We start from the raw sequence: 22,238 nt of genomic DNA, 5'->3' as shown, positions 1-22,238 counted from the left end.
TCTTTGCTAGTGCCGTTTGTTTTTTCTAGTTCGAGCGTTCTGTGTGGAGTGGGTGTAGCGACAAGTGGCCATCATGCCGTCGTTCTGCGCAGCATTCGGCTGCGCGAACACTGGCGGCCGGGATGATGTGGTGTTTCACACGTTTCCAAAGGACAAGAAACTTTCAGCGCGGTGGGTATCTGCCGTGAAGAGGAAAAATTTCGTACCTATGAAATCAACTGTGTTGAGCTCGAACCATTTCCGTGACAGTGACTATTATCGGAGCTTGGGAACGATGTGGGCGCTCGGAATTCCAATTAAATAAGCGCGACTGATGCCCGGAGTCGTTCCGTCAGTGTTCCCGCACAACAATAACCCCTCGCCACCTCCAAGAGCGGCCTTCGCCAAAAGAAAGCGGCGGGAGGTTAGTGTTTAAGGTACGCTTGTTCCTGTCCGTGGTTTGCTTGTGTGGTTCAACGTTCCGCGAACTAACTATAGCTATGTGAAGGACATAGTGGCGAAGGGCTCGGGAAATATTTCTCCTGCCTGAATCTCCATACATCGGATATTACACAGGCGCCTTGCATCTCCCAAAACTGGATTGCGGCTGCTGTGGTGGGGCCAAATCCCTCTGCCTCGAAATCAGCGTCCTAGCAATCGGCACCCGAGGGCCATAACTGTATAGTGGATCGTGTGAACATATCCTGTGCGCCGCAGCGACCAGTCGGCGGCACGAGGCCCACCAGTTAATAAGGTGTGACTCGGCAGCCCGTCTGTTTCCTTTCGACGACATTCGTCAAAACAACCACTGAGCCATCGCGGTGGGACAGTATCTTTTTTTTTTAATTGCGTGCTATCAGCGTTGTAGTACGCGGGGGTATATCTGTACAGCATAAAACTAAGACCTTTGGTCGGAGTTTAACTTTCGGATTCTATCTCATTCACCCTCTGAACATATATCTGTCAAAATGCACCATATTGGTGCAGTGGCAGTAGTTTTCTGTGCTCGTTAGTAAAATTGCACTCATGCTTGTGCTGTTAATCAGTATAAATCTGACTTCTTTTGAACAGAATCTTGCAACTACATCTTTCACAATGCAAAAGAACAGAGTGCAATAATAAAAGTAGTAATAAAAGGCTTTCGGATGTAAGTAGGCACCGTGCTCTAAATAAATGAAAAACGAATGCTTTACCTCGTGTGACTCGTGTAAACATGCCGGCGTTTTGAATTCGATATTACAGGTGTCTGGTGTTTCGGCTGTTATGCAGTAGCCAGTAAGCAACAGCGTTTCGACGTGATTTACTTTATTACCACTTGCACATCTACCTCGCAGAGATATGTAAAAACAAGCACCTACGCAAAACATACGTACCAGAGGAGATTGCCAACCCGTGAAAATGTCGCGGCGTCATTTTCTCCATCGGCGCACTCCGCGGCGTCGTTGGTTCCGCCGTTTTCTGCAGCCGCTGATGGCTCGAACATATATGGCGAGAGTCCAAGCTGTTCACTACTGCCCGCACTATCCATAATTTTCAAGACTAGGCTTTCCAGCCAACTGAAGCAACGCGCTAGCAACGCACTACGCAGCAACGCCGTCGGTGCAGGCCGGAGAACCGCGGGACACCCGTAGATGACGTCACAACGGTCCCGACCACTCACAGGCGACAGTGGTGTTCGCTCGGCGCCCTGAGGCGCTGGCGCGCGTTTTCTTCTAAAAAACAGCTGTTTGCGTTTATTTAAGCCATTTTTTAATGCGATATTCTTGTTCAGTGGACCAAAAACAACTAAATGCTGCCGAAAACTCAATTTTTTCGAAAAGTGCTTCAGCTTCCCTTTAAAGAAAGGCCAACACAGCCGCTTGACTTTGTAATGAATAGCCGTGATCAACAGGTTGGTTACAGGGCATGCAAGACATGAATGTAGATTTAAAAGCTGTTTTTGTCCACAGCACAATCTTTTACAACATATTGAGGGTGCACCAAAGTTTGTGTATGTCCAAATTTTTATGCATCATAGTTGCCATTATTTGCAAGAGACATTAGTTTTCCTCGTGCAGCAGCATGTAGAAAAATGACATTAAATTGAATAACTGTCATTTGCTGGGAATTGACAAGGACAACAATCTCGCTCGTAGTAAGGTGGCCTTTTGGGTAGGTATTGAAGCAAGGATGGGAATTCGGACTAGCAGTAGCGATCAGTTGCCCTTATATATGCTGGCCACTTGCATCAGGGTATGTGAGTGCATATAAATGACTTAAAAATTGTAATGAATGCTTCATACGGCAGTAATTTAGCCGCATTCAAGATAGCTCACTCGTTCCGCCCTCATTGGTCATGCATGCCGAGTACTGCTTATGTTATTTCTTTTGTTTAAATTGCAACAGAATGGTTAATCCTGGCTGTCGCTACCTGATGGCATCTAGGACGACTCACATCAAATAGTACAGTCAGATCTTGCTAGTACAAACACCACATTAACGAATTTTTCAAATGAGCAAACTTCTGAAAATCCCCAACTGATTTCTAATGTTTTCAATGTAAAAATATTTCAGAACTACGAATTTCATTGTAGCACATATTTCAGAATAACGTACGCAATTTATTTTTTAGCCTGTAATCAAGGAACATCAGTATTACAAATTGGGCTAAAACGAACTGCGCTGCAACTCTCGCATGAAACAGAAACCACCATTTCTATGCGTATGCCGTGGGCTATGCTAGCGCCAGCACCTAGCGTCACCATAAGCTCTGGTTTCAGTAACCAGCGTGCCTAGACACCTGCCTTTTTCTTTTTTTCTCCGTGTTGTGTTAGTGTTGTTCGCTGATTGGTTGTCCGTGCCATTCGTGCGTGCAGTATGGAGGAATTTTTGTTGCGGTTGATCTTATTGCGAAGTTCATGTGAGATTTGATGATTAATACAGCCAGCTATGGCGCCTAGAAGACGCTAAAGCAGTATTCGCTGAAGGAAAATGTAGCCATATTGAAAGAAAGCGACGCAGGGAAAAAGTAAATCGGCTTCTGCAGACAGCTTTGCATTTCCCCATCGACTGTCGCGACCATTTTGAAAGACCGAGACAAGATTGTTAAACTTCACTGAACACTGGAGATTAGGCCGTATCGAACTGTGATTTATTGCGTGTGAACAAAGTCTGCACTTTCATTGCTCAGAGCAGTGACGTAAATGATGAGATGCTGCGCAAAGTGGAAGGTCTGTAGAGAATTTTTAACTAGTCGTGTGTGCTGCACGCGCCAGAAAAAAAAACTGATTTCTTCAGGTGAAGCAGCTTTGAAATTAGTGCAGTATTTTCATTTGAGATTTTGGTTTCCTGAACACGTGTCTACTGCCAAGGTACGTCATTTTCTTACCTTGGTTTCACCACTGGCTTATAATTGCAAGTTTTTCACTAAAACAATATTTCAAAATAATGAACGATCTTAGGCAGTCCCTCGCGATTTGGTATATAGAGATTTGACTGTACGTTCCACACAGTGCCGTGGACAGAACAGCAGCATGCATGCTTGCTGCTTGGCTGCAGGCCTGTCTCGTCATTATGTGACCTCACGCAAAGCAGTGCTGTCCGGGCCCCGTGCAGGAGTTTGTCTTGATTGAAGTTTTTTGCTTACTCAATATTGTTGCTTGAGTGTTGTAAAAAATGAAATTTCTTATTGTGATGGTCAAGCCTTCAGCATTATAATTCAGCCATTAATTCATTATGGTCGGGAAATGGCCAGAGTTGCCCTTTAAAGAGGGGACCCACGAAAGACATGGGTCTCCTTGTCACTCCTCCTCTTTCTCCTCAGATAGCTGTGGCCACTTTATCAACGTGATTGCATGTCCAAAGCAGGCATCATCTGTATTTGATGTACTGCCGTGCCACTGCCGTGTCACAGTGTAATGAAGCAACCACTTTACTCTGCAGAGTAATGCTAAAAAGAAGGCCGGAGTTCTAGTTCTACAATACGCTGGAAATTTGGTACTTACCTGGCCACTGCCTTCATTTAAAATATTTCACTACTTTTGCGCCTTGCAGCAAGTGGAGGCTAAATCAGTTTTCTGCATTGAATCGGTGCAAGAAAGCAAACTTGCTAGCATGTTGAACTACAGTGTAGTGGATGGCAGGTGCTGTTCGCAGAAACGCCATTTGTCCAGCAGACAAAATGTTACTTTTACTGCTAGTAAATTAGTACAACATGCTTGTACCTGCCTTCTTTTGTGAAAGCCTTAGCCACTGAGTAGCAGCATCAAAGTCGGCCTGGATTGGTAATGAAAATGCAGAGCCTTGCTTATAAGAGTCATTTTATGTAAGGGACAAAAACTGCTCCCTGGTACATGTCTGTTAAAAGAGAGGTTGAACTGTATTTTGTAAGCAAAATGGTGTCATTGGCGAGTGTCTAGACACTTCAAGGATAGAGCTACAGCTGGCTTTTCTCTCTGTGCAATGCTTTTTTTTTGTCACTTTTTGGTGTGGTGTGTATCAGTTGTAAAACAAAATCTATCACATTGGAAGAATATTTCTTAAGCATTCTGCCTTCCAATTCAGAGTTCAAGCTTCATCATAAGTGTCAGGCTCCTACTCCTTGCCTTGCCATTTGGGTTGCACTTGCTACTTTCACTGTTGTCTAAAGGTTTAGGGTCTTCATAGTCCGTTTCCTTGTCACTGCTAAAAAACGGCGTATGGTAATATTTTAGCAGCTGTGAGATGCCTCTTCGCACTGCCGTAGTGGTGCTCAAAAGAAACAGGCTGTATATTTGGGAAACTAGTGGACAACAAGTGTCTTCTAACACGAAAACTATCAATGAAGAATTGGAAGGTATGGATGTGGTGCTTTCTGCTAATGTATATTTAAAGCGAATGTTTTTCTGCTACTGGTGATTCACAGGTTGCACATCTTTTAATGCGATAGCATTGAAGGCCTCGTTACTCAGAAAATTCAGCTTTGGCATTGTAATTTATTTATTGAGAACATATCCTGCTGAGCCGAAGTATTACAGTGGAAGAGCGGGTACAAATAAGAATAAACAAAATGGTAAGAGGTTTGACCCATAGCATCGCGAGTATCGCGCTGGAAGGTGGCAGCTGGCAGCTGATATTGCCCAGCACTTATTTTTTGATGGTTTGTGTGACTTAAAGAGACCACATGATGTCAGTAAGTTGGGAAGAGCTGCCAACTCTGGTTGCTCAATTAGGTGGGAGGGTGGCAGTGGAATCAACTTTCCAGTGCTCTTGGATGCCGCTTCTGGCACGGTACTTCTGGGCCACGCAGGCTTTTTTTTTTTTTTGTCTGCACTGTCTGCTTTAACATGAATGTACTACAGAAAGACATGCCAAACATGCATTTTTACGTTGTACGAAATGTCCTTCAGTGCACACAGGCACGTTCATATGGCTTGGTTAAAGCAGTCCTTTATACATCGGGTAGTAGCCGGACGCTATGGCATCATACCCTTAAAGGCAGAGCTTAAACTGGCTGGCAATTTGCCAGCTTCTCTGAAGGGGCTTATTCGTCATAGTGTGAAATTTTGTCGTCCTGCTTATGTCAGACTTGTTTTGAGAAAAGTATGCTCATTTATAATGCATTTGGAGGGTGGTTTGGCTTTTCAGTGGTTCTTAGCCTTCATGAGTGGTAACTAGCTGCATTTTGTATAGCCCTTTGTGTGGATTTCAGTTGAACCTCTTAGTCATGGGTTCACATTTTTTGGTCTCATTAACAAGAAGGAAACACTCTTGTAGCTTACTTTCAAGAGACATGTTTGCCTTCTGTGCTTGTGGTATTTTTTTTTTTTTTTGGCACTACATATGTTTAGGGTTGTTCTGCTGTTGTAGTTTAATGAAGTTTTTATACTAAGGAACCTCAGTGTGGCATTTTTTTTAATTGCAGGGGCAGTAATTATTATCCAGAGAAAACATATGATCCAGACTGCTTTTTCTTTAGAAATATAACTGTTGAATGTTGTACAGTGGCATTTATTGGCAGTATAGCCCCTAAAAAATTGATTACCTTTTTGGCACACAATCAGAAGTCATTTTCTGGTGCTTGTGCAATCTCAGTCTGCCTTTATATTGTCTTTAGCACATAAGTAACTTTGGAATACATTCAGTTCATTAACGGCAATAGTTGTTTTCGGGAGCTTCGTCCTCCTTGCACCAATCCACTGCTGAGAAGCTGGTGTGGCGGCTGAATGGTGCAGCTTTCTTCATGCTGCACTGCCCAGACCCAGCCTGCTTCTGCATAAAGACATTGTTTTAGTTACCAGAGGTTTCACACCTTGCACTACAAAGAAGTTGCTGCATGTCTCTTTTGCCCACAGCGAAAACCTGTCCCTATGCTAGCGTGCCATTTTCTTTTTCTTTTTAGTGTGTATGCTTCATCCCTTTGCTCTGCAGAAAAGTCACCACAGTTGCATACCCCTGTGGCTATCACTGCATTTCAGCCCTATTTGTCACGTGCCCACCAGGTTCAGCTTGTTTGTTGGTTTATACGTGTAGTTGTTTTCTATCCAGAATCGGTCAAAATTGTGAACATGGTAGTCGGAAAATTGCATTATGCCGGGACGTAGTATTAGGGGAAAAATAAAAAGAAAAGTTGTGTTATCTGCGAGCATATTAACAGAAAAAATAAAAGTGCAACTCTATGAGACATTTTTATTGCACAAAGCATTGAATACATGAACTGGGAAATCGTAAGAACGTGGAACATATTGTTGAGATTCCACTGTATTTGTGTTTCGGGCTAGAAAATGAAACTGTTTTTTGCTACAAGAGAAAGAACAGTAATAAATCTACTAAGTACAAAGACAGTAAGGGCAAACTGAACATCAGTTGAACAGCATGTGCTTATCACCTAGTCTTAGTCCATTTTTGCTAAGTCTTGCTATTTTTGTGCAGCTGCTGGCAAAGGTAAAAAAAGGAAGATCAGAAAGAAGAGAGGACATGGCAAGTTGCTTGATTCCGAGACTGATATGAGCTCAAAGGGAGCGCCGGACAAGAAACATTTGAAGATGGAAGGAAATAGGAAGAAGTCTGAAAATAAGGTCTTCCAGAAGAAAGCGGAAGGTGTTGGAAGTGCAAAGACATCTAAGGCAAAATTTGATGCCAAGCGCAAAGAAGTGAAGAAGCTTGCAGCTGCAGCAAGGCAAAGGAAAGCTGAAAATATGGCAGTAAAATAAAACGCATTAATGCGGATGCCAAATGGGCAACTTTAGTGTAACCTTCAGGGAGTGCATTTCACAGGGTGAAGTGTCACTTTCGTTGTACGATGCTAAAAAGGCAAGTAATTGTCAGTCGTAGTGATGTTGATGGCTATATCTGTAAACTCAAACTTTTTGACAGCTGGCATATCTAAAATTTTTTTAAATTTAAAGGAATGTAGACACCAAATTTTGGTTGCATATTCATTTTTTTTTAATGATGCATAAAACATTTCTGTATGTGGATCACCACATGGTTTTTGCCTAGAAATGGTAAATAATTTATCATTTCCCGTCCTTACCTGTTTCGGTGTCAGTAGCTGACCAATTGCTGTGATATCAAAGTCAAGTCTAGATCTTGTGAGGGAGGAAAAAAACAGCGATATACTAATCACTTATTCTTCACATGCTGTGATTCCTCTTTATGGGGCAGAATGGCTTCAGCGTTGCAGTGAATTAAGATGACAGAGGGACAATTGTAGCGGTGTTTTTTCAATGAAACCTTCATATGAAACCAAAACAGGTAAGGAAAGAAACTTGATTATAAATTAGTTAATGGTCGTAGGCAAATATCATGGTGGTGAACTGCGTACAGTAATGCCTTGCACATCATTATAAAGTATAGAACACAAGCCTAAAAATGGGGTGCCTATACTCCTTTAATTGCACTTATGCAGTCTCGTAATACATACAAGCATATTCCGCAATTGCACTGTCTTAATAAAGTTGCAAATCAGCATAAGAAGCACATCTGGCACCCTGTCAAGCACATTAGCAGCCTTTTTTTTCTTTTTTTGTAAGTGATAATAAAATGCCAGTACTCTTGTTTCCAGGTCCATGCCAAAGAGCCCAAATTGAAACTAATCAGATTAGTTTGATGGCATAAAGTGTGCTGCACCATTTGAAGAATGTGGGCTCTGCAGTGGATGGCAATAAGTTTGCCTAATGACGTTGCACAGATTTCACTAAAGGGAAGTGTTGCTTCTTGAATCTGATGCTAAATTTGCCCATGTGATTTAAGGCACATGCCAAAGTGGTAACATGCACAAGTGCCAAAATTTTAAGTTGCATATATTTGCTGCCAAGTATTGTTCATCTGCCGTCTGGTGTACAGGGCATTGATGATATAGTAAAGGCACTGAAATTTACTGTTGGTGGGGAAAGACTTCTACACTTTTTACTGAGCACAAAATTACTTTTTGTTACCTCCATGCATATGAAGAGAGGATAACCGATGGTCGCTGAGGGTAACAAATTGGATTCCAAGGGAAGGAAAGCGTAGCAGGGGGCGGCAGAAAGTTAGGTGGGCGGATGAGATTAAGAAGTTCCCAGGGGTCAAGTGGATGCAGCTAGCACAGAACCGGGTTAAGTGGAGAAATATGGGAGAGGCCTTCGCCCTGCAGTGGGTATAATCAGGCTGATGATGATGATGATGATGATATGACTGAGACTTTATAGTAGGTTCTGTGAAGCCCTCTGATGTTTTGAGCCAAATTGTGCAACAGCACATTTTGTTTTGTTGCAAATTGGTTTAAATTTTCCCGTTTTGTGGCCTTGGTCGGGGTGATGTGTAGGACAACCTTGTTTGTATGATTTCATGAATTTCGAGGTCGTCAACATTTGCTTTACGTTTGCTGAAAGGAAGGGAAGGCATTTTTGGTCATTACAGTTACCACTTCAGTCAAATCGAACGCAAGAGGCATCTTTTCACAATATTTGATGTTGTACTTTGGCCTGTGGCTCGTCATGACATCATTACCATCATTACCAAAAGCAGCTTTGGTTACCCAGTTTTTGCTGTCAGATAAATGTTTTTCTCGTTATTTTGAAGAACTTTTAATCGGAACCACAAAAAGTGGGGTCCAATCATAAACATAACATCTTCAAAGTCCTCTAGAATTTTCTTTTAAATACTGAAGTTAGCGCTGACTAAAGCATTTTGAATCTTCATTGTTCAATATGTGTCATCACTTATCATCTGCCACTGTACATCGGTGTTCAGAATTGTCAGAACTATCCATAAATAAAATGCTTCTTACACAATTTGGATGTTGTGACTAGTGACCTTGAAATAAGAAAGCAGGTGTATGGAACATTCTTTTTTTTTTAACTCATTGCATTGATTAGAACCAGAAGTGGATGTCCTGGTCATTCTTGGAAGCAGGTATGGGAGCTGAGGTAGCTTTACGAATTCGTAGAAAAAGATGGGGTTTGGCATAGTTTCCCTATGTGAAATCTCACGGTGGGCAGTGCTTTTAATGTACCCGAGCAACTCCGGTGATTTTTTTATGTTCGCAGATCGAAAATAAATTTGAAGTCTGTTCTGCATGGTATTTCAATTCGATCTACCATGTCAAATTTCTCGCGTGAAGTAGACTCCGCAATCATTTTTTCAAAATGCTGTAAAATCTGGTAAATTCATACGTTAATTCAGATAATTCAAACTGAGCTTTGTCCTAGCTGAAGCTGTGGGCGTCGGCCGGGCAATGGTGCCGGACGTTCGTTACTTCGAACATGGATGAGCTGTGCTTCGGCTTATTCAGACGGGCGATGACGTTGCGGTGCAACCCACGCTGCCAGCGATCGCCGAAATAGGCCTTCCCAAACAGTCGTATGGAACAGAGGTACCCGTGCACTTGGTGTGCTGTACACTACGGCAGGCACGATCAGACGCTCCCCATTTCCGAAATGTAGCTCAGTCACATAGTTTAAGTTTAGCTTTCTTTAACTTCACACAATCCTGCCACACCATTTCAAAATAAAAAGAGAATGGTGATCGATGCTCTAAACAGCGACTTAAGCTGTGTGACTGGCCGATGAGTGCACTCGATCACAGCAGTTGTAACGAGAGTTCTGTTTCGGGTTCGTGGATTGGATTTGTTTTTATGTCACTGTGTACTTATCTATTGGCTGTCTCTTGTCATGTGAAGGTGTGCTCATTCAATAAACGAGTGTCTCTAAAATAGAAGGAAACATCAGACAACATTGCAGGATGGCAGAAATTATGCAGTAATTACACACACAAATGAAAGAAATTATACAACCACATTAAGCCACGCAAATTTATAATGATGTTACAACGGGAGAACTATTTGAGTTCAACAATAAAAGTGTGACCTATTTTAAAATTCCCTGGAAGCTTGTTCCAATTTATGGCGGCAGCATATATGCTCACCATCATCTACATAGGTGATGGTATTTGCCAAACATGTTATAATAATCTGAAGGTTAAAAGAAAAGTTCATAGATGTCTAAAGCAGTCGTGCTCCTCCCTGCGTCCTGTCTCTTGCATCTGCCTACAACATGGAGCGTACCATGTACAACTGATTCTGGTTGGTTATACAACTTGAACGCACGCATCGCCGAAACCTGGGCATGTTAATTGGAACCCTGAATTAGGCTGGATACAGTTCGGAAGCTCTGCAATGCACTGAAACTTCATTAAAACTGTATACACAGAATTTCGTGAGATAGGAGTCAAAATCAGTCTCTTGACAAAACCGCAGCATATTTAATAAAAACAACTGAAGAAATCAGTGGTGCATAGTGTGGCCGAAAACCGCTTGCTGCCGTTACAAACCGTGTTCGGCTACCTAGTTGTAAACGCTGTGCAATAGATCTGTACCCTTTGCAGCCATTACTTGCTGGTCTTGAAATCACAGTAAATTATTGTAAAGTCCTGCCTTGGTGTACCCGCTGCGGTGGCTCAGTGATTAACACGCTCGACTACTGAATGGAATAGCTGGATTCAAACTCAACCTCAGCGGCCGCGTTTCGGTGGAGGCGAAACACAAATGCGCCAGTGCGCCTTAAAAATCCCCAGGTGGTAGAAATTCCAGAGCCCTCCACTACACACCCCTTTTTCAATCTCATCCTCCTTTCTTCCCTCATGGCACAGTTCAGGTGTCCACGGAGAAGTTGACAGTTATTGCTACTTTTCTTTCCTATAAAACAATTTACATTTTCTATAAAGCAATTAGAAAGCAAATGCGACCATTTGTCACATCACTAGCGTCTACGGTATCTGGATATCACTGCTTATCCATGCTCCAAGAATTTCCCTTTCGCGTTGCAATATTGGCATGTGTTAAGGTACGTAGCTGCGATGAAAGGGGAGTTGGACGTACATTTAAACGACAAAAATTGATAATAGACTGCGTGACGTAAAGAAAAAATGTGTATGATAAAAATAAGCAGATTAATTTTGAATCTGTAAGAAACAGAAGTGGAGGGAGAGGAATCAATGTATCTATAGCAGAATGATTATTTCAGATGCATTAATCGGCTTTCACCGCAAATAAAATGTACTTAACAGAAATATATGTTTGCTACATCAAGACGCCTCTTATTTATATCGAGTTAACCCTGTGCTCTCAAATAGTCTATTATTGATAAAGTAGATGCTTTATGGACAAATTCTGTAAACTGCTGTCAGAGACGGCTGTTTCGTGTCAAATTAGGTCGGCCAGAAAGGGGAATATCTAGCCTGCAACTCTGAGGAATTGGGATAGAGTCGGGAAAGATCTTTCCTGTCACCCATTACGACCTTCGAGGATCGTGATAAGTTACGATGCAGGGAGAAGTGAGACAGTACCTAGATTTTGTAGTATGTACTTTGCTAATTTTGGGAAGGGCCTGGTGCCGTATCCTGTATTTTCTTCCAGCCTACTGCCTCCTATAGCTCTCTGCCGAGTTCTTTGAGTAGTTCTGCTTATCATTTCCTTCCTGATTTGAAGTATTCCATTAGTTCCCTGTACGTGAAAGGGCTTGGCGGCTCTGGGGCAGCTGGTGAAGGGGTCTGGAAAGTATGCCCTCAGGCTATCCTGTCCACTTCATTGCCAAAAAAAAATATATATATAGCTGGTGGTTTAACGTTAAACCTTAAGGGAAGCGAAAGCTTCATGCACATGGCTATGCTCATTGCCAGCTTGGATTAAACACATTGTGCGTTTCTCCAAACGTGAAACCTGGTCTTCATCGGTCTCTTCGGCACGCTGCTTTTCAGGGTCTCATTTCGACCTGGCTTCACATTTCGACGCGTTTCTGTAGCAGGACTGATATAAACGCGAGCGCGTTAATTTGTTCTAGTTTAGCTTTGCTTTGCCATGTCTTACCATTTTGTTTAACAGGTGGTTTAGGCTTTTTATTAGCATTAAAGAGGTCTAATTAAGGTCTTAATTGCAATTTTGTCGTAAAAGAGAAAGACGACATATACGAAGCGCAGCGCAGCAGACTGGCAGCTCTCTTATTGGAAAGACGCACAATCTGTCACACTTCTCGGTGGACTCCTGAACTGCGCCACAAGGAGGGAAATATGTGGGAATGAAAGGTGGTGGAGATGATGGTAACATCTTTTATTGTCACAAAATGAAAGGGATTAGTTTGGGCTGTGGCGAGTCTAGGGCGGCCTCCAGTCGGGGGCGACCTCTTTAGCTCGTGTGGTGAGGGCCAGTTGCATTGTTTTTCTCGAACTGGCCAACAGCTTGTCCCATTCCTCCGCTGTGAGAATGAAAGAAACAGAAAGAGCGGCCGTAGTGGAGGGCTTCGAAATAATTTCGACAGCCGTGGGGTCTTTAAGGTACACTGACATCGCACAACACAGGGACGGCTTTTGCGTTTTGCCTCCTTGGTCAGCATGGGAAGAAACAAGTTACTGCGATGACGTGTCAGAGAAGTTCTTTTTGCCTTAGCCTGGATGTGAAAACTGGTATAAAAACGCGGGTATATATATAGTATTATGCGCAGAGCGAACTGAGCTCGTTGTGCCTAAGAGCCTTCGCCATATACCCCAAAGTTTTCGGCGAAATACTTGGAATCGTTCCAAGCATGCTAGAAAAGATATGCGAGCGATTTCTTATCAAAATTGTGCACCTTTCTTGAACCTTTCTTTTGCAGAGCTCAGTGTGGTATCATGCCATTTCGTTTCTTATTTAGGGTCAATCTGCTTGTTAAGTTGGAGGCTAGTTAGCAATAGGGATTACAACAACATATATAGTACCTCCAAATGTATGCCATTAATTGTAAGTGTCCGCCGAGGAGTGAGACAAACACTGCGCTTTCCTTTGCCAAAAAACCAACAGACAATAAATATAAAATATCCTGGTATGAAAAGGCGGTCTATCAAAGGGTCTGTCGCGTCTGCTACTAAGGCGAAACTTGAGCGTCCCCTTAATTTTTACTTCTGCATTAAAAAAGTATGCAAGTCTCCCATCACGGCAGATTTTACAGGTGTAGTGCGGTGACATCGAGAAAACACCATGTGTGTGATCCGTGCGGCTCATGCTACAACCAAACTAGTTAATCAGCCCCTTTTTCAGAGTTGTTCATTGCCCATGCAAAGAGAGCGCCATTTTTCCTTTTAGCTCGGCGCTTTCTGCCGTTGGAGCATGTTTTTTCAGTAGTCCTAGCGTAATGCACCATCACCTTTTCAGTTTGCAGCATTTTATCCGGTTGGAACTAATAGTTCCCCAGCTCCTTCTGCGCATGCTACAGGAGTGTTTTGCCAATTCATTGCTGCACAGGACGTCGGTGATGCTATTTGTTTTACCGCTTTGCGTCAGAAAATTATATTCGGGTATATTCTTACTGGCCTCAGTTGGAAATGTTTTTTTTTTTCAGTTCTGCTCCATTATGATTTCATAGAATCGAAATGGCTAATCATAATAACTTTGAGGTAATGATCGAGTGCAGACGCGATGTAGCATTGGATCAGCATATGGCGTGTGCATTTAAGCAGAGTTTACCAGTTTTATTGCATGTGTGTGCTGTGGGGCCGGGGAATCATGGGAGGACAAGGAGAGATTTCAGGACAGAAACAGGATGAAACGGTTCTAAATAGGGAGTCAATGTAGCAGTTATACCCGCACATACAGCCTTTGTCAGAAGTTTAGAGCCCAGGAGGTCTACTTCTGAGCCATACTATGTGGCTCATAATGCATTCCCAGGTTTCCATACTTGCTGAACGCAAGATTTTCCGTCCTACCCTCTCCAATAGCTAGGACTTCCACATTTATTAAAGAAGTCATGCAAATCCTCAGGGCTCTAAACTTTTGACAAAGGTTGTACATTTAAGGGACGAACTCTGTAGGACTAATTCTTGCCTGAATAGTTCGGACTTGCGTACTCGTCAAGCGTAGGATGGAATATAAATGTGCTATATTGCCGGCATGAAATATAAATATATGGAGAGGAAATGTGCAGTACCATCTCACACCTCTCGATGGTCACATGCACCGCGACATAACAGCAGGGAGGAAGGTGGGGATTAAAAAATGGCTGCGACTTAGCTCGGCTAACCCTGGTTTTGCAAGGGAAAGCTTTGGTATTGCTTGGTTAAGCCTCTGTTTAGCGGCGGTTAGGCCTTGCTAGACATGCATTGTTAATTACATCTTTCGCTCGCAGTTGAGCAAATTGGCTGAGGTTCAACGCGGCTAAACCTGGTTTTGGTTACACGTGGTTAGACACAGTTAACCTTTTGTTCACCTTCCATTGTTCAAACCTTGATTAATCTTTACTGTATGGTTACATACATCTGACACTACACCAAGGGGATTGCCCAGTCTTCCTTCAACTTGGTCGCCACTCTGCAGTCTCTCCCTTGCATTTTTATACCCACAGCGGCTGCGGTCGTCACCACTGGAAAGCACCCACCGATCCGCTCGCTCGCTCACCATCGCCAGGAGGTTCCTGTTTGCCCCCGTCGGTACCTTCACCTCTCAAGGTGGCTCCTCTTGCACGCGCGGCAGCGGCGCCTCTCTCCAGCAATATCGCTTCGCATTAGGACCGCATATGTTGCTGTGGTCGCAACGCTGCCACAGCTTCATCTACAACCGCTTCCTCCCGACGGTGGTTATACGACGAACAGGATTTCGAGCTGGTCTGTAACTTCTTCCGCCGTGACCCTCTTTCTGGGTCTTCCCAGCCCTCGACTCGTCGCCACTCGTAGCGATGTGAATGAAGCTCCGAGTTCCCGCGGCGATGCATACAAGTTATTCATTTCACGGTGTACACCCTCAACATAACTTAATCGGTGAACTTAAAGGTGAACTTAATGGTAGTTCTGCGAAATTGAAAATGCACAATACTATATCGCTTCTTGGTGGACACCTCGAGCTCTGATTTTCTGTGCCCGACGCGGGTTGAAGGCTTTCGCCAAAAAGAAGGACAGTGCCATAGTCGAGGGCTTCGGAATAATTTCGACCTCCTGGTATTCTTTGGCGTGCACTGACATACACAGCAAACGAGCGATTATGTGTTTCGCCTGCATGGAAACGCGTCTGCCGTGGTCGGGTTCGAACCCGGGTAGTCTGGCTAATATAAGTAGCCGAACGTCATAACCACTAAGCCACAACGTCGGGTCGCCAGCCTCGCTCGGTGAACTTTTGCTTGGTTTAAAGGAAAGGCGCAATATCTCATACTCATCCATGGACTCCTGAACCATACCATAAGGGAAGGGAGGAGGGTGGGCATTTAAAAAAGAGGAAAACAGTTGTAGTAGAGGATGGCTATACAGAGGAATATCGACCACCTGGGGTTCTTTAACGTACACTGCCTTTTTTTACCACAAAAGGCGCCCGTGTGCTGTAATCATTTTCGACCGCCTTGGTGTACCTCCCCACAGCATTTAGCTCGCGTCCTCTCTGGCCACTTCGTAACCCATGATTACATAATACCCCTCCACATTGGACGCCTGCTGACAGCGTACAGTACACTGCGATCATTTAATAAGGCGAAAGGCTGATTCTTGTCCTCAGAACCTGTCTCGGAAGCTCTCCGCGTTAATGTGGTACAGAAAGTTGTGATGTCAGTGCGACGCTAAGTTAACGGTTTAGAGAGATAGAAGGTAGATGGGGTTTCAGTCCCAAAATATGGTCAAGTGTTCTAGTCCGAAGTTAAGGTGTGGGGTTTGAACCCCGGTAACGTCTGTACTCAGTTACAAGCCAAGAATGCAGCTGCGAAATTCCTCCAAGGTTCCTTCAAATGATGACATCGACAAAGAAAATCCTCAGAGCAATTGAGGCAGAAAAAGTCTTCCCCACTCATGACAGAAGCTGACAAATGACGTTGTGTTGTTGACCACTGCGTAGTGCGCAAAATGAAGTATGGATAAAAGCCGGTGTTGTACTGCCGAAGGGATTATGGCCCGCAGCTCACGTCACCCGTTCCATCAACCACATGCGCTGGTGCCCGAGAAGAAGCGCCCGGCATGGGCCGAAGAGGAGGAGGCAGTGCGGACACGAGAGCTTCAGAACGCTCGGGACCTTTGCCTCGGCCGGACGCTGCCGCCGCCGTCTCTTCAGCTTCTCCTCAAATAAATGTGGCCGCGGTCGCCCCTGCCTGGCGACCTCCACAGTACTGTACGGTTTTGCGTCGATTACCGGCACCTTAACATCACACGCAAATACATCTATCCGCTGCCTCGAATTGGTGATGCCATCAACTGCTTACAAAGAGCAGAATTCTTTTCGCCCTTAGACGTGCGCTCAGGATATTGGCAAGTCCATCTAGTGGATGCCGCACGCGCCAAGATCACTTTTGTCACACCTGATCCTCCGGACTTTGTAATGCGCCTGTCACTTTTGAGCGCATGATGGATTCGATACTCCATGGCCTGAAGTGAAATACTTGTCTGCTATTTTTGCTGCTGGGCGCTTGGCAAGACATGGGGAAGTGAGTCCAGGCAGTGCGGGCTCTGTTGTTTGTGCGCCACCATACTTGATTCGCGCTTGTAAAGCAATCTATTTCATATGCCGTCTCCCACATCGTCTCGCATCATGATCTTCTTGCTTCTCCCCTTCCCTAGTGCAGAGTAGCAGGCCAGGTTTTATACATTCCGGCCAGCCTCTGCCTTTCCTTTCAGTAAATCCATCTATCTTGTCTGCTATTTAGATGACATTGTCGTCTTCTGATTTCGAGAGCCACCTTCTCCGTTTGGAATTCTTTGACCCAATCTGGGCTCCAACTTAATCTGAAGTAGTGCCGCTTTGGCGCTCGCGAACTCACGATTTTAGGCCACGTCATCAATAAGGACGGTGTACTTCCTGATACTGCCAAGCTTCGCGCCATGTGTTCCCGAAGCCCTCAACTGTGAATGAACTACGCAGCTTTATCGGCCTATGCTCTTATTTCCGCCGTTTTGTCCGAAATTTCGCCACTATTATCGCGCCTTTGACGAACCTCCTGCCGGCTCACTCGGTCTTGGACGTCTGGAGAGCATGGATGCCAAATATCAAGCTTCGACTCCATCCACACTCTTGACATCTTCCAACCCGGCTCTCTCGTCTGGCTTCGCGTGCCATCTACGCCTCCTGGTCTCTCCTCCAAACTTCTGCCCAAATATCATGGACCCTATTACATCCTCGGGCGCACTTCCCCCGTCAACTATATCGTGGAACCCGTAAAGTCAACCGCTGATCTCCGACGACGTAACCGGGAAAGTGTCCCTGTGTGCCGCTTCAAGCCATACTGTGATCACTGTCTGTTGTATCGCCTTTAGCCGCCAGGATGGTTCTTTTTGCTGGAGGTAATTGTAAAGAGGAAAATGAGTTTCGGGAGCAACCGCACCCCGAGCGCATGGCGCGAGATCGAGTTGGCATTAAAGCCTAGGACGGTCACTTTTGCAAGCTCTCTCTCTCTCTCCATAAATATATATATGAAGCGCTGTATGGCGCTTTATCTTTCATGCCGATGCACAATCTTCATCCTTCTCTCTAGTAGATACCTATCGTCATAGCTGAGAGTGGTTCGGTTCGGTGTGCGACCCAGGCTTCAGATCTCAATGAACCTGGTTTGCCAAGCCCCTCTTTAGGCGTGGTGGAAGTTCTTGATTACCAGCTGTCTCGTCACCATCATCTACCTGGAGCTCCGTTTCGGTCACCGCTTGACCCCTATACCACCATAGTTATGACCCAAGAGGGGAATGCTGCTGTTTTGGGTTCTTCTCACTCCACCCTAGCTCCCCTTGCCACTTGGACAGTGCCGTCAGCGCAACCTCCAGATGTTTGCCGGTCTTCGCGGCGACGACGCTGACTGGATCGACAGCTACGACCGGGTCAGTGCTTTCAGCAGCTCATGACTTTGTCCTTTTACTTGGCGGATGTGGCCGAAACTTGGTTTCTGAACCACGAATGGACGATTGCGGACTGGACCACTTTCAAGCAAAAGTTACGCCAGAGTTTCTGCGCTCCTACTGCTAAGAAGAAGCTGGATGCCCGAGTTGAGCGATCCAGTGTACCTATACTTATTATATAGAAGGCGTCCTTGCACTTTTTCGGCACGTTACAACACCATGCCAGAGGCCGAGCGGGTCCGGCATGTCCTTAAGGGTATTGGCAGTATTGGGTCACTCAAGTTCAATGCCTTGGCCCGTGCAGAAACCTACCACTATCGACGCCATCATCTCCACCTGCCAACAGCTGGATGAACTTCAGTCAATCCGCCTTCAACCTGATCCGACTTCCTATCAGTGTCACTGCCGACTCCGACCTCCATGTGCTTGGCCGCGGACTAATTCGTGAAGAGATCCTAGCTCAAGATGATTCGTGCCACTCCGCACCTGGGCCACATCCTCCAAGTCCCGTTCTACGCAACATCAAAGAAGAGTTGGCCTCTATGACTTCATGCCTCCCACCCCACTCTCCCCTACCACCAGTCCGGTGCCAACGTGCGCCCAGATCACATATCCTTGCCACCTGAATTTGGAGCGCCTGCCCCACCGGCGCCTCCCAGTGCTCATTCTCCGCATTTTTATCACCTGCTGCGGCGCCTTTGTACTACTGCACCTGGCGCCCAGCCCGCTCTTTTTTATTACTGCGGCTATAACAAATCTGTGCTAGCTGCATCCACTTGACCCCTGCGAACCGGGCACAGAACCGGGTTAAGTGGAGAAATATGGGAGAGGCCTTCGCCCTGCAGTGGGTATAATCAGGCTGATGATGATGATGATGATAACAAATCGGGCCTTAAATATCAAGATGCCGATGCTTGTTCCCGTTGCCCGCTTTCAGAATCACCAGGTAGTGCTCCCCCTCGCCATCCTGCTGCATCCTCGATGCCTCAATGTCGTTCGGGGCTCCGGACATCACCAGTGTACCATCTGCCGCTGCTCCGGATCGCCACGCCATTGTGCCACACCAACGAGCAGATCCAAAGTGCCGTTCTCTAATCGAACATCTTACCGGTGCTTCTCACCCTCCTGCCGTTAGGATACGCAGTCAATTTCAACAGTTCAGACTTGACAACGGAGTGCTCTCCCGTTACCTTTATTACTCTGAAGACACCCGTTGGGTCCCAGTGGCCTCACGAGCACTTCGTACCCATATTCTGGCGGTCCTCCACGATGATGCTATGGCCGGCTAATTAGGCTTTCACAGAACCTACCACAGCTTGAAAAGCCGTTTCTTCTAGCCTGGCCCCTCCTCAAGCGTGGCAAAATATGTCGCCTCTTATCTGCCATGCTAGCACCACGAATGGTCGACTTCATCTCCCGCTGGCCTACTACAGCCTATACATTTCCCTACCGCTCCTTTCGCTGTTGTGGGCATCGACTTACTTGTATGGGCCGCTTCCATTGTCTGCATGAGGTAATCGCTGGATTGTCACCGCCATTGACCATCTAATATGCTACGCTGAGACCGCTGCCCTGTCTCGGTGAGGTCGTGACCTTCTTTTTGAAAGCCCTCACACCGCGCCACGGGGTCCCTCAAGTGCTTCCCAGTGACCGCGGTCGGACGTTTCTGTCGACGGCTGTAGCCGAAGTTCTTGAGGCCTCTACCACACTTCACGTCATCTCCAGCTATCGACTGGAATCGAATGGGTTGACTGAGGGATTACACCGCATGCTGTCTGACATGCTGTTTATGTACGTCGACCGGGACCACCGAAATTGGGACGTAATTCTTCCTTTTGTTACGTTTGCCTATAACACGGCTGTACAGCAGACGATAGGTTACACCCCGTTTTTCCTCGTTTACGGCCGTTCTCCCACTACCCTTCTTGAGGCCTTTCTTTTCTACACGTGCCAGTTCCTCATCATCTCTTCCTGACCAGTTCATTTTCGAGTGTCCGGATGTCGCCGACTTGCTCGCCTCAGCACTGAAGCCAACCAGGAAGACTGCAAGTGTCGCTACGATGTGACTCATCGCCATGTGTCGTTTCGTCCCGGCGACGAGGTGTGACTTTGGAAACCTTTATGCACTCGTGGCCTTTGTTACAAGTTCCAGTGCCGTTTCATCGGTCCGTACTCAGTTCTTGGACAAGCCTTCCCTTCAACTACGTCACTCCTGTTTATCATCCTCCGGACAGTGGAACTGAAGTACACATTTCACGCATGCCTTTTATTCGGCGCAATGCTGTGGACTAATTGCGGCCAGGCTGGCCGCTTCAGCTGCCGCGGGGGAAATAGTATGAGTGCTTTATGGCGCTTCACCTGCATCCTTCTCTCTTGTAGATACCCATCGTCATCGCTGAGAGGGGTTCGGTGTGCGACCCGGGCTTCAGGTCTCAATAAACCTGGTCGCCGAGCCCATCCGTACAATCTATATATTGTAGCATGTGCAACAGCAGCCACTAGGCTGCTGCTCATCGAGAGTCTCGTGCGCGGACTTGAGGAAGTGGCCCCGTGGCGTTCGATTAGAAGAGGCTGAAGTTGGCTACTGTCTCTCGGTGCTCTGGACGTGCTCTCCAGTCCTCCTCTCCTTCGGGGCAAGCGTCAAGGGATATGCCTTAAAACCAGTATGCGATTTTATTCATGATTACATAATTTCAACAGGTAGATTCCTATGCTAGGTATGATTTCATTACCTTTTCTTTTCCTTTTTTTTTTTTCCAAATTCTACTTAAACATCCATATTTATCTGAATACTCCAGTCCTTGAACATAAATATTTACAATCTACAATGCACCCTGGCCTATCCCCCGCCGTGGGTATGGGCCATTTTGTCTGAGGTCATCATCATCATCACCTGCTCTCTTGTGCCTGCTAGATGAACCCCCCATTAAAACCCAACCTTCTGGTTACGGGCCTAAACGGCTACGTGACACTGGTAGAGGTGAGGCCTTGAACTCCATGTCTTGGACCTCTCGCAGCCACTCATCAAGTCCCAACCGGCTTCCGCTCATGTCTACATCCGTTCATCGCTGCAGCCGTTGCCTCCGGGGTCTGGCGCCGGAATTCGCTCCTCTATCTGAGCCGGCGCCAGCTGACCAGCAGTTCGAGATTTCTGCAATGAAATCTCGAACTGAAAGAAAAGGACTGCGGCCTGATCAGCAAACTGCTCTGGTGTGAGTTGTAATGCTAGTATAATGTTTTCTGCATGATATTTGATCTGTCGTGCTGTTTTCATGCTACGAAAAGTCCTCCAGAGTGCCCTGTTGATCGCCCCTGAGCCTGAACAACTGCACCAGTCGTCCCACCTCTTATGAGCTATCTGCTTTTCATAACGGTGTGCCTGTGCCATCACTCGGTTCACCTCAATGTTTTTTTGCATGGTCTTCAGGATGTCGAGCAGCCTGTATTTCGACGTTTTCGGCATGCCCAGAGTTGTAGAAGGTGTAGGTTGGTAGCTGGCCGATTTTCATTCGCTATCGTTTAACTGTGTGATCCTTAAGTGATCCTGTGTGATCCTTAATGGTAGCCACAAGGGAATTCGGGCTAACCGCCTTAGTTCTAGTATCCTTCCGTACACCATCCCAATGTGTAACAGAAACTTTCCTTCGAATTTTCTTCGTGTGTTCCAAATTAAAACCTTGGCTAATGAGGGCATGGTCACTAACTACCCCATGCATCTAATTTTGCCTGTCAATGGGGTGCACCAGGGCCTTTGCACGTAAAGTCTGGTGAGTGCGTTCGTGTTGCAGGAAATGTTGCGACCCCTGGATGATTTAGCAGTGTAAATTCAATTTCTGTGAAGGCAGTGTGCACTTGATCTCCCCTTTTGGAATCATAATCATATCCCCAAGCTGTGTGCGGGAGCTCCCGGGTTCGATCCTGATCGCCGGCGGCTGCGTTTCGATGGAGGCGAAATGGAGAGGCGTCCACGTGCTGTGCGATGTCTGTGCACGCTAAAGATC

General features: G+C 45.7%; 1 protein-coding gene across 1 annotated transcript in view; it reads left to right on the top strand.

Moving 5' to 3' along the window:
• Positions 1-7,914, top strand: part of LOC146203670 (uncharacterized) — a 69,143-nt gene extending 61,229 nt beyond the window's left edge. The window contains exon 10 of the mRNA XM_084588846.1: positions 6,868-7,914. Within this exon, the coding sequence (XP_084444972.1) occupies positions 6,868-7,148 (281 nt within the window). The 3' untranslated portion in view covers positions 7,149-7,914. The remainder of the gene's footprint in view (positions 1-6,867) is intronic.
• Positions 7,915-22,238: the final 14,324 nt, after the last annotated feature.

The sequence above is a fragment of the Amblyomma maculatum genome, chromosome 1 (genome assembly GCF_055883805.1).
Source record: "Amblyomma maculatum isolate TAMU_Amacu chromosome 1, ASM5588380v1, whole genome shotgun sequence".
In the NCBI taxonomy this organism is placed as follows: domain Eukaryota; kingdom Metazoa; phylum Arthropoda; class Arachnida; order Ixodida; family Ixodidae; genus Amblyomma; species Amblyomma maculatum.
Note: the sequence above shows the minus strand (reverse complement) of the source record. Positions and strands in the feature narration are given on the sequence as shown.